General features: G+C 42.4%; 1 protein-coding gene across 4 annotated transcripts in view; it reads right to left on the bottom strand.

Moving 5' to 3' along the window:
* CHD6 (chromodomain helicase DNA binding protein 6) overlaps positions 1-13,609 on the bottom strand; it is a 202,719-nt gene that overhangs the window by 104,587 nt on the left and 84,523 nt on the right. For all 4 annotated transcript variants that reach the window (XM_073236592.1, XM_073236595.1, XM_073236594.1 and 1 more), the window contains exons 4-5: positions 10,338-10,485; positions 8,477-8,626 (exon numbers count right to left, since the gene is read on the bottom strand). In XM_073236592.1, coding sequence (XP_073092693.1) covers positions 8,477-8,626; positions 10,338-10,485 — 298 coding nt within the window. The remainder of the gene's footprint in view (positions 1-8,476; positions 8,627-10,337; positions 10,486-13,609) is intronic.

The raw sequence follows: 13,609 nt of genomic DNA, 5'->3' as shown, positions 1-13,609 counted from the left end.
GGAGAAAGCATTCAATATTGTACTATTTAATATAATATTAGCTGTTGATTTTTATCTAGTGGCTTTTAAGGTGTTCTCTCAGTCTTTGGCTCCCTATAGTTTAATACATGTGCTAGGTATGAATTATTTTTTTTATTTTTCCTGCATGGGGGTTACCTGATGTTCAATCTACTGGATGGTATCTTCCATCAGTTTATGGAAATTCTCGGCCATCAATTTTTTTAATGTTTTTTTAAATAAAGGTATTATTGTTATATACTCTTATGAAGGTTTCACATGAAAAAACAATGTAGTTAATACATGTACCCATATTATCAAGTCCCCACCCATACCCCATTGCAGTCACTGTCCATCAGTGTAGTAAGATTCGGCCATCAATTTTATCTGCAAATAGTCCTCTGCTCCCAACTCTCCTCCATGTCTATCTAGGACTTTAATCAGATCTAATCAGACCTTCTCACTGTGTCTCAATGGTCTCATGCTTTCAGGTTTCAGGGGTTCTTGCCATTCTTTTTTCTCTCTTGGCTTCAGTTTTAAAATATTCTATTGATCTGTCCTCATAGTCACTAATCTTATCTTCTGCTGTATCTATGCTGCTTTTAAGCTCATCCACTGTATTCTAAATTTTATAAATAGAAATTTTTCAGTTCTAGAATATTAATTTGATTCTCTTTATAGATTCAAATCTCTGTTAGAATTCTTCACTTTGAAACTTACTTTGCCCATCTTTTCCTCTACTTTAACATATTAATCACAATTATTCTACAGTTCTTTTCTGCTAACTACAATATCTGGATCATCCAGGGCCTGACTCTATTGTATGTTCCATCTGTATATTTATTCTCTTGGTTTTTAGTGACATTTTCTAGCCTCTTCAAATGTCTTGTAGGTTTTTTTTACTGTATGGAGGATGTTGTGGATAAAAGAATCATAGCAGCTTCGAACAGCATTTTCCACCACAAGTGTTTCCCATTTTCTCTTAGACAAATGGGGAAAGGGAGTGGCATCTTTGGTCCAATCAGGGACTGAATGGGTCCAGACTAGATTACTGTTAAGACTCAGTCCACCTCTTGTTTTACCCTGCTCCTCAAGCATGTATTCCAAGGTCATGCCTGAGAGTCTGGCAGGTCTTTTTACTCCTGAGCCCAAAAATCTCTAATCCCAAGCAGGTTAAAAATCTCTCTTAAGAGAGAGTCAGTTTTCTTGCAACAGGCCCATCCCTTTGTGGATATTTTATCTCCGAAGTACCAGGACACTAAGAGATGTCAGTGAGCCTTCTGGCTAAGCCATGAACTTCTTGAGCTACCCCAGCATTCAGCAAAGTCTCCTGGGGAAAGCCCCTTGGCTTTGGGGATTCTTTTGGTTTCCAATCATTTCACCAGCCCATATAATCAACCACCAGCAAGGTCAGATGGTTTCTGTTTCAACCCACAATAGTCTCTGTTTGGGACACGCTTGATCTTGAACCCATACTCAGATTTGCAGGACGTTTCCAGAGAAGAAACAGCTCTGTACTGTATGGCATTTTAGTTCATCTAATTCTTTTTGCTATCTTACATCTTTAAAAAATGTTCTTTGCAGTTTATGCTTCTTTCTTTCTTACAGTGAGTGTTGCCTGCAATGACCTACTATAGCGTATCTGGAAGAGAAAAATCCCAACATTAACTCTTACTTCCAGAGTCCCCTAGAACCTGCTTTTTGGGTTTTCTTCTCCTTTCTAGCTATACTCATTCTCTTGGTGATCTTGTCAAGTCTCATGGTTTTAAATTCTGTCTATGCTCTGATGCCTGCCAAAGTGATATATCCAACTCAGAAACCTCTCCCCTGATTACACACTCATGTACCTAACTGTTATTTGCCATTTCCACTTGAATATCTCAGATATTTCACACTTAAAAATGTACACAAACTAAAGTCCTAGTCTCCTAGCCAACCTTCTACCCCTACCCTTTCTACCTATTTCCCCCCATCTAAGTTAAAGGCAACATTACCCTTTAAGTGCTTAAACCAGAAATCTGAGTGTAATCCTTGACTCCTCCCTTTTCTCTCCACACACCATATCTGATTAGCCAAGAAATCATGTTGGCTCTGCCTTCGAAGTATGTCCAGAATCTAGCCATTTACCACCTCCACTGTTCTACCCTGCTCTAAACTACCTTCATTTCTCACCCAGATTATCTTCAATTGCCTCCTAAGTAGTCTCTCTGCTTTCACTCCTGCCCCACTAGGCTATTCTCACTCAACACAACATTCAGAATGACTCTTCTTATTACGTCATTCTTTTCCTTAACCTGCTTTAAAGTGCTCTCCTTTTTAACTCAGTAAAAGGCCTTCGAGACCCTGTTGGATCCATCCTGCACCTGCCATCTCCTCTCTTACCTCTCAGGTGTCCGTGTTTGCTCCTCACACATACCAAGCACGTTCCTACCTCAGGGATTTCACACAGGCTATGCCCTCTGCTTGAAATGCTCTTCTCCGTCACATGACTGCCTCACCCCTTTACCAGTTTTTTGCTCAATGTTACCTTTGTGAGGCCAACACTGACCTATTTAAAATAGTAACCCTCATTCCTGAATTCCACGTCACTCTGGATTCTTCCCCTGATAGCACTTACCACCACTGACATACTACACGATTGTCTTATTTTCATGTTTATTACCAGGCTCTCCCTACTAATTTCTACCTTTTGTAAGTTTTGAGCTTAATCCTTTGGCCTCCCATCCCACATAGGTTCAAAATCTGGCAAATGTCTGGAGGGAGGGATCACTGCTGCATTTGCTGTAGGCTTCCTCCACGAGCACAGGGATTTTTATCTCTTTTGTTCCTTGATGTTACCTCCAGCACTGAGAACAGTCACTGACATGTAGTAGTGCTCAGTAAATACTTCTGAGTAAGTAATATTAAGAGATTTTGCAATACAACACATGATAGCAGTATAGAGCAAGTGTTACAGGAGCACAAAAGCCAGGGTGCTTGGGCAAATTTGGAGAGGCTTTGAAAATGAGATGACATCTGAGTTAGATACCTGTTGGCCAGCATTAAACTTTCATAACTGCTGATCACCTTTCCTACCTACTCTCATGTCTGTGTAACCCAGACTAGCAAGTAAGCATTCATATGTGTATACACATGATAAAAGGAACAACTGTCTCTTCCTCAAGCTATCAGATTGCCTCAAATATATTTATTCTCACCTATCATGAAGAATAGAAAAAGATGGTTTCTGATGATTACAATTTTGGTTATTTAAAATTTTTAACTAGGACCAACCAAATCCGAGGAAACAATAACACAAGGATGAAGAAAGCACAGGACTTGACTTTGAGAATTAAAAGGATGGAAGGCTTAAAACACTCTTCATTATAGAGAACTTTCAAGTAAAAATAAAAGGAATTTGAAATAAAATTTCAATTTACTTTTGGCATCGGTTAAAGAATGGGAGAAGAACACTAGTGTTAAAAGAATTAATGGCTATCATCAAAATGCTAAGCAGCTTTTTACTCTATCCTAATAAAAGGAAAAGAGAGTAGCATTTTCCAAAATACACATCAAAAGTAGGAAGAAAACTGGAAAATCAGGATTTTTTTCTAAACAGATAGTGTGTATAAGCATGATCGTGTGTGTATAAACACTCAGTGTATACAGATACACACAGATATAAACTAAATCTGCTTGCCAAACACACTTCCATAACAACCATCTGTTCTCAACTGCCTGGAATTTTCTCAAATTATCCTTCAAAGACCATTTAAATTCATTCACTTTCATGTCAGAGACTCATAGAATTCAAAATTTTTTCTTAGGGAAAACTTAAAAATTTATCAACCAAAGCCAACCTCAACCAACCACTTGATTTACGTTTATTTAGCCAGCCATAAGGAGAGACTCTAGCAAGAAACAAATCACTTTTTAAATCATGAAGTATTTATACCAAGTACCATGGAGGGTACAGAAAGTAGTACTGAACAGATGCCTAGTTTCAGAGGTTTACAATCATTCAAGAAAATTAAAACATATTTTTCTTAAAAATGTCGCAAGGTAAATTCTAATTGGTGTGACAGTAGCCATAAGTCCAACAAGTGCACAGAAAGCAAGAATAGCTTGGCTTTGACAGAACAGGTAAGGTTTTATTTGGGCCCTAAAGATGGTGGCTCATAAGAGGATGACACACAGGAAGGAAGCCAAAATGTACCCAAAGGGTGAAACAATGTGTCTTGGGAAACAGGACATATGTGGGGTCAAAAATAACCCTCGTTAGAAAAGCAGAAGCAGTATACAGAATGAGGAGTGGGAATAAGTACGGGTAAACTGGTAGTGTGTGGCTACACTTTTTGAAAAATCAGGCAGGAGTTTTGATCTTCTATAGGAGTTAAGAAGTAACCATCTTAGATCCTTGAGCAGGACACCGAGAAATATCAGAAATTTCCCCAGGACTGTGGAAAAATCAGTCTGGTAATGCATTAGGAAGGACAGAGACTTGCAGGAGGCAGCTAATAAGGCACATACTGCAATAATGTGAGCACTGGCCTCGGCAGAAACCAAGAGGAACATAACGGAGACAATCTGAAGACAGATACAGGGTGTGAGGTGGTGGTTGCAACCAGCATAGAAATGGGAAGAATCAAAACCATACACTCAGGCCAAGTGGACAGGAACCTAAGTTCTCATCACACAAGCTGGTACAGAGCTAGAGGGATGCAAACAGCAGCAAGGAACTTTGGCCAAGTGGTCTGTCTGCCCATTTAAGTGCCTGCTTTGAGTGGAAGGAAGATGAACACCAGTGAGAAAAATATAACCATACAAAGAAATGGAGAAAACAAGAGCCTGAAAAAAGATAGTATCTCATTCCTGTCTCTCTAATCCAGGACTTAAAAACCATACCTGTGTACTTAATGGGTATTAAGCATATTTACTATCTATATATTAATGCATTTATGATCTACTGAGTGCAAGCTACTATCTAACAAAGTACTACACATGTTACGTGAAAATGAAAATGAAGGTACATTAAAAAGTGACGTTTGCTTTACAAAAGTTTACAGTCTGACTGAAGGAGCAATCATGAGTGATATTCAGAAGGGTACATAGCAGGGGCACTGACAAATCTGAACAGTCATAGGCTCTGAACAAGTGTAGCGAAGGTTCCAGTCAGCTGACTCTTGATTTTGGAATAAATACAACTGTTATAACACCACGAAACAGAGGATGTAAAGTGCATATGTCAGTCTTCATCTGAACAGTTCCTGGAAATTAGTGTAAGTTTTACTTTATTGAAACTCTTAAATGCAAAGAGATACACAAAGAAAAGGCACAAACTCTACCCTAAAGTGGCTCACGGCCTAGAAGAAAGAAACACAAAACAAGCATTTTAGAGGGCATGGGAGGGGGGAGTGCACAGAGGAGAGGGGGCACGTATCTGTAGCTCAAAGGGAGCAGGGAAAGCTTCCTGGGAGATAACAACTGACAGCATAGGAAGAGGCCTGACAAAGCAGAGGGGACAGTCTGCAAAGACACAGACCAAGGCACAAGTGGGCACTGTTAAGTTGAAGCCTCATTCAAATCAAAGTCCTTCTTTCTAAAAGGTAGTATCATACAAACCACACAAAGTGCAGAAAGCAAAAACTGAGACAGCCCTGTAAAAATCTATACATTGTAAAGATGCCACAACTTTAAAAGTGTTCCAGACACTGACTTCAGTTTGACAAATAGTAAGACAGCAGAGTTGTGGTCAGGATGGAAACTTATTTTCAGCCTCTGAGTCCCTTATCCCAGTCAGGGACTGGTTCTCCCGAATCCAAAGCAAGGCTGGGCTAACATGCAAGTCTTGAGATAGAGTGAACCATGTGCAAAGATGTTTTTAGCAACTCACCACTAGGTAACCGATGCTGAGGTTGCAATCTGGGGCTGGGACAGGGGCCAAGAGCCACAGAATCGGGCTGAGCATGCTGCAAAGACCCCATGCAGAAATGCAGAGAGGTGGCAGCGGGGCCTTTTGCTTCTCACTCCACACCCTTCTCTACTCACCAAACTAAAGCCAGCAAGCAGGTACATACCCACCCAAAAGGCCTCAGGAGAAAGACAAAGAAGAGCCTCATGCTCTTCAGCCGATTTTCTGTGCCACTGGACACTTTAAGGATTGCCTGGAATCCTAGATGAGATCCTTGACTTTCAAGCTTTGTGTTACCCTGAGAAATCTTTGTTCAAACCTCATGAGGCAGCCCATATGTAAAACAATGCAAGTGGAGTTGATCTGGTTCTGCAGCAGCTGGGGCTCCGTGGAGCACTAACTCTGAACCTGCTCGACCCCTCGCAAGCTGTCTAACCTGGCCTGCATGCTGCGCCAGACCTGTGGCACAGAGGCCAGACCCACACGGTTGCCTCTCTGAACAGCAATGCCAAAAACACATATTAAGCCTCTTTCCTGCTCAAATTTTGTTAACAATTTTTGAGGCAAATTAACACAAATTCAGATTCTGTATTAAGTTTTACCATATAAAAACTCTCTCTTTGCTATACTCTTTAAGAGGATAAAAAGAGTCTGGGTAAGATACATAAAATTTCCTTAATTATTATTTCTGTTGGATCAGCTAATGCTGCCCTTCAGGTTCCAGGAAGTCATACCAACACCTGAAATACGGTTACTGAGCTAGTTAGGCTAAATGGCTACTAGGAGAAAATAAAATCCGTTATGGTGTTTTAACTACCAAACCAGCCATAAAATCTCCCAGGAAGGAAAACCCATTATAGAGCAATATGATCCTACCACCTCAGAGCAGTCTTGCAAGGGCTATTCTTAACTATTTGCCCGAAAAGTACTACAATGACAGTACATCAAATCATTATTCCTATTAAGTGTCATATTCATTAGCTAGACAACCCTTGGCAGAAAGAACACGAAGGCAACTTGGACGTGCTAAGTCACTGACCAGCTGCTGCTATGTCACCCCATGACCTGGGTTGTTCTGTGCCTGTTTCTTACTATTAAAACAGGGACAATGACCCCTGCCCCCAGCTACTTTCCATGCACACACACAGGGGATATGTGAAACTATGTGAAATGATAGAAGCTGGAGGCAAGGCGGTGTGAACAAACGGAGAGCCACCAGCTTTGCAGAGCCACACTGGCGTCCCGGAGGAAGGACAGGCATTTGTGCTGCAGCTGCACATGCAGAGCGTGAATTCTGCCGAGTCAGCGACGGCGGCTGGCGTCCAGAACGGCTGCTGCCGAGACGCCCGCCCACATGCATGGACTGCTGCTGCTTTTGCCGTGATTTCCTCCCTGTGAGCTCCTCGGCACGGACCGCCTCCTTTTCAACATTTACCCCCTTCCTTTCTAGCACGGGGTATCGGGTCCTAACGCTCTCCTCTTCCTCCCTGATAGTGCTGCCAATGAAATTCCTAAAACGCAAATATGGCCACCCTGCTTCTCTGCTTGAATCTGTCAATGCACCCCGCCCCTCCTTCCATCTACCGTACAAAGGCCAAATACCTTAGCTGATAGCCAAGGCCCTGTGTGCGTGCCTCTTCCTACCACGCAAGGCTCATCCCCACCCCTCCTTAGCTCAGACCCAGCATCCAGCCCAGCTCCTCTATTTGTCATACAACCTGCAGGACCGTTCTGGCTACAGGGCTTAGTTCACGTTGGAAACGCCCCCTAAAGACCCCGCTCCTCCTTCCGTGGAGCTACGGCATCCAGCACAGATTTCTAAGGCTGCACTTACCACAGTATTAGTATAGCCACAGCCCTTCCTCCTAGTAAAACTCCTTACAGGCAGCAACCGTGCCTTCGTACTCATCCTCGTGTCCTAGGACCTGGCCTTGCAATGGATGCTCTTTACACCTCTGCTGAGTTCAGGTTCCAGACTACTGAACTACTAGTTCGTGTGTTTTCATTCAGTGAACAACTACATGCTATGTATCACACTTTTACATTCCACTGGGAAGGACAAAGGTATAAAATGAAACAGAAAGCAGGTCACAATTACAAGTGGCAGGAAGGGCTATGAAGGAAGCAAACAGGAGTGAAACAGAGAATCATTAGGATGAGTGACGGGGATCTGCTCAAAAGGAAACAGGAAGGTATCTCTGGGCAGTGACATGGTGACCAGCTGTGTCAAGCACATGGTGGTGAACATTCCAGGCAAAAGGGACACTGCAGGTGAAGACCTTCAGTGGGAAAGAACTGCTAATTCAAGGCATTGAGAGAGAGCCTGTCTTTTGGCTAGAGTGGTGAGGGCAACGGGGAAAGTCATCTATCTGAAAAATGAATGTGGTGAATTAGGGAGAGTAGAGGGTCCCGCTAGGCACAGTGAGGGGCTCTGGGCTTTATTCTAAGTACAATAGGAACCCACCTGAGGGTTAGAAGCAGCCATAGAAAGATCTAACTTAGGTTTAGCAAAGAATCACAGAACAACCCTGTCAAGTAGGCCCAAATGACTGTGCAGCCGAGGCCAGCACCCCAATCCCAAGGCTGTACCTCTGCCTGCCAAGCCAGGGTAGAGGCCGAGAGGGCAGATGTCCGGCCGGCTCCAAGAACAGCGATTGTTTCCCCATCGTCATCCACCACTTTGAAGTCCAGGTCCTCGTTGTATTTCCTGCGTTTCACTTGTCGTCCTGAGCGTCGTTTCTGCAGGGCAGACACCCGTCAGAGATGCTCTGTGAGTCAAAGGCAACAGCTTGTACAAGAACACCCCGCCTCAACACTCACGAACATGCAACGGAGACCCTTCTCACTTTACAAAAGGAACCTTCCTCAAACACAACTCTCTTAAGAACTAAATTCACTCAGATGGGATCTAGCCAAGGGCAGGGACCCACTCTACCACGATCCACTGAGGAGGAGGCACAGGGTCAGAACCCAGAGGGGTGTTTGATTCACCAGTGGCAGTGACTTTGCCCTCCTACTTCTGCAGTTTCTATTCCATCCTCTCTGATACCCCTTCCAGCACAGCTGTACACTCTGATTTTATAACAGTAACATAATAGTTGGCTTATTGTTGTTCAAATTCACCATACTTCCCTGTGGTCCTAAAAAACTACATAATACCAATCTTATTAGAACTTAGAGAATAACACTACCTGGAAATGCAAGGAGACATCTTCATTGTGACAAAACAAGATTCGTGAGTCACCATCTGAGGACTCTTCTATAATTAAGTAGATGTGACCTTTTAGAGAGACACATTCTGCAACACAGCAGCCCAGTGGCTTTCTTCAAACAGAAAAATACATGGTTCATCCCTAGGTACATTTCCTGTCCAAGCAGTAGGAACACTTCTGGGAACCATTCACCAAATAGCTCACTCTCCAATACTCAAACATTAAAAAACAAAAACAAAAGCCAAAGCCCCACCTCTCTTATTTTCTGAAAGATACCCCCTGGGCCTCTCTCTGTGTTCCCATTTCTTCACTAGGTCACCTCTGTGACATATAATTTTACATAAGGGATTCCACATAAAAATCCCTATGTATATATAGATCGTCATCCTAGAAACACTCAACCCCCTGCCGACTTCCATCAACCTGATATGCTTGCGCCTCTGCCAACCAGACACCTAATAGCCATTAGGCCAGCTTTATCGGCCGTGGGGTGGGGAGAGGGGTGTCAATCTCTACTCTGGTACTCCAGACACTACTGCCTATTAGCACCCTAACATTAGGAACTGTCACCTTCCTACAGTGACCATCATCTACAAATCTACGGGGGTCCAGATGACACCTGGAGGTAGAGTCGAGTCAGTCTTATTCCTGCAGCAGCACAGTCTAGACAAACTGCTGCGGATATCACAGGAAACACACTTTAAGTATTAGAACTTATGTCCAATAGAGGTTGCCTCAACTCACGGAGGAAACTGCTGTCAATGTCACCGGCACACTTTGACATATTTTTAAAAATCCCATTTAGGTGGGCAACTGTTTGCCAAACTTTCCTTACTGTTTTGGCAGAATAAATGCATATCTGACTTTTCCAGCATCTGGGAGTATGAAAATGACCCAGCACTCTGAGCCCCACAGGTACTACCTACACAGCAAAGCACAGGCACCCCACGAGCCTTCCTAGCTTGGTTCCTAACTTCATTTGCTACATGCACTCTCTCTGCAGCCTAACATCGTACTACTTTCCAAGAAGGAAACAAATGCCACTAACAAACTGGGAGATTATTCATAAGGACCAGGATGCTAGGGAAAAGCCTATGGTCTTTTGGGGCTTGCCCACCACAACAGCAAAAGGCCGGCTCAGGTCTGTGTGTGAGGGCTGCAGGCTAGAGACAGGGAGAGTCAGCAAGCTCCTGCCCAGCAGCCGCGGCCTCCATGGAGGCTCCCGGTCACAGCCCTACCTGGCTGTCTGCAGACTCAGTGGATTCCTCAGGGCTCCGCAGGGAAGGGTTCAGCCCGCCCTGATCCAGCTCTGAACTCTCCACTGTGGCTTCACTTTTCCTCTTTCCTTTCTTCTTTTTCTCCACTGGGGTTGGTCCTTGCTCCTTGCTACAAGGAGAAATTCAGAATTAAAATGGTTGGGCAGTTTTTAAAACTAAGATGTCTCATATGACCAAAGTGATGATATCATGTCCTAGAATTCTTGGACCAGGGTAGGCTTTAATGGAGAATCTACAAGACTTTCTTCCCAGAAATACACAGAAAATGGGAAGAAATGTCTTCATGGAATAACGTAGAATTCACTTTTTGTACCCCTATCATGACTATTATTAATATGATAAAATAATATGAACATCTCCAAAAACCTTACCTTCAGTTTATGTAAACGTCTTCTCTAGGAAGTTTAACTGCTCCGCAGATACTGTGAATCATCACATTTCAATCTCCCTTTAAATTACATGGGAAAGACATCTCCTTAATCTGTCATCATCCTCTATTAAGAAGGCTTATGCGTAAAACTCAGAGTGAGCAGTAGGAACCCAAAAATGAAGACAACAGTGTCCCTTGCCATTGAGGAGGTTACAATTGTGAAAATCTTACAGACCACCCAGAGCCACAGCCCAGGGCAGTAGATGAATGCTTCCTGAGAGGTACAGATGGGCAAAGTCCATCCATCCTGTAAGGCCCTGCTAAGATGGAAACATCTCCTCTAAAAAGCCACTCCTGACCCTCCTCGCTGATAAAATTTCTTGCGTTCTCAAAGCATCTCAAGTGTGCTTTGCTTCAGCTACTCACACTCTGGTCTTTCACCAAAGTTAATCAGTATGACACCAGGCTCAGAACCATATAGTGCCCAGATCCCCTGCAGTTGCTCAACAAACATCTGCTGAATAATTTATACTTCTCTGATCTCTCCCACCAAACTCTAAGTTCCTAGAGGGACAGTATGCACTTAAGTTTTGTATCCTCATACTGAGTAGTCTTATGCCTTATACACAGTAAATATTCAATAAATATTTATTGAATAGCTGGATGAATGCATCAGTGAATGGATGAGATTACTTGTTGGGGAGATTTGGGAAAACACATTTGAGTATACATGGAATTTTGAAAAAAGATAGGAGTAACAGTAACTACAGTTAATACTTATGTAACACTTACACACGCAGGCACAGTTCTCTAAGGTCTTTACATGGATTATCCTTTAGTCCTTTACTCTTCACAACAGCCCTGTAAGGTAGGTAGTATTGTTATCCTCATTTTACCAAGAGGCACAGTGAGGTTCAGTTAGATCTCCAGGGTAACACGGCTAGCAAATGGTGGAGAAAGGATCTGAACCCAGCCACGCTCTTACCCACCATGGCACTCTTGGGGAACAGAAGAGTGTTAAGGGCACATTTAGTAAAAGTCTGCGTGCCTCAGTGACAGGGCAAGTGAACAGAGACACTCAGTGATGGAGCGGGGGAAGAAATCAGAGGTACAGGAAACTAGAGAGTTTAGACTTCACTTTATGAGAAAAGGGTCATGATAATAAGTCCAGGAAAGAGGGAACAAAGACCTAGGCTAGATATAACCAGTAAAAATTCAAAGGTGAAGATGATTTGAAAGATGGAGCAGATTTAGAACCAGTAAGTCTTGGCAAATCATAGAATGTGGAAGATGAGGTATGAGCCACAGTTACTGGTATTTTCCATCAGGTGGGTTATGAAAGATATGGGACAGAGGAGAGAGGGAGCCAGCGGCCATGCTCACACAGAGCGCCAGCACAATGAACTGGGGGTAGGAACACTACCGGGCGGGGACTGCTGAGTCAACTCTTGAATGACCTTCACCCTAACGACACCCAATCGGGTCAGCACACACTTAGCCCACCCTCGACCTCTCAGGCTGACGACTGACTTGCCTACCTATCAGAAAAGTTCTTTATGAAAATTATTTTGGTCCAACCTGAGGAAATAAAAGTCAAGGGGTCTTGCCATTTTGAAGGATTATACATTTTAACTAGAACTTGACTTGTACTCTGTCATCTTTGTATAAGAAAAAGAACGTATTACTTTTGCAACTTTTTTTTTACCTAGACTAACCCCATCATAGCACATTTGAAACCATTTACATGAAGAGACTTGTACTCTTAAGCAACGAAAAAAAGCAAAAGTCCTTACACTCCTTAGCAGTGCAAGACAGGAGACTTAAATGTAACAGTTTAAAAAGATGATAAATTTTCACAGGAATATTTATCTCGTGTTATGTGGCTTCTCACTAAAAAACCATATAGCAAATTCTACAAATTACTTCTCTGTTCTGTATCTCATTTTATTGTTAACAACCACAATTCTATGAGGGACCATGCCAGATGAGCCTCGTATTTCAGAAGAAACAGGTTTAAAAGCAGCGAAGGCCCCAAAGTCAGCAGTAGAGCAGAGGCCCCCGTTCAGATCATGTGACTCATAGCCTGTTCCTTTTTTTACACCGTATCATGTTTCCTGACCTTTTTTAAAACCTCCACCTCCCTTTTGATAAATATAAAAATTTCAAATCTCCTTTAATGTTATGTGAATCTCAAAATGATGACCAAGAAAATCAGCAATAAAACATTCCAATGACCCAAATAAAGGCAAAACTCATAAACCCATAGCTGTTAGTGGCTTTTTAAATGTATCTCTTCACTAAAGAATGTTTGTGCTTAATTTTTTAGGAACAAATTTAAAGATACCTAATTAAAATACCAAGTTACCACAATAATCACATGCTCAGTGCTTCATTTCTGTAAAATTTTAAATCCTTCCTCCTAACATTGGAAATCAACTTCCTCTATGTACTAAATATAACTTTATTATATTAAAATACTTGTCTATATTTTTACTCATTTTAAATATTCATATATATGCGTGCATGAAATATGTGTTTTATTATGAAACATCATACTCAAACTAGACCAAGCTCAAGCCACAATTAAGGAATAGAACCTCCTCAAAATATGAAATTTGAGTGCAAGACTTGTATATACATCTGCCTTCTGTGTTTCCAGAAGCACACTGCATAACGAAGGTGAGGAGGAGCTATTAGTGAGGCGACATCTCCCAGCATCAAGCCTAAGGCCCAACTAGGTTTTCCTGGCCAGAAGCTGTAGTGGAAGAAACTCCTTCTCAAAAGTATGTCGGCAAAATAGGACAGCAACTGATGAAAGCTGCTCACTTATTTGGGGGTAAATAAGAAGATACTCTACCTGGGA

The sequence above is a fragment of the Manis javanica genome, chromosome 5, assembly GCF_040802235.1.
Source record: "Manis javanica isolate MJ-LG chromosome 5, MJ_LKY, whole genome shotgun sequence".
NCBI classification, from domain to species: Eukaryota; Metazoa; Chordata; class Mammalia; order Pholidota; family Manidae; genus Manis; species Manis javanica.
Note: the sequence above shows the minus strand (reverse complement) of the source record. Positions and strands in the feature narration are given on the sequence as shown.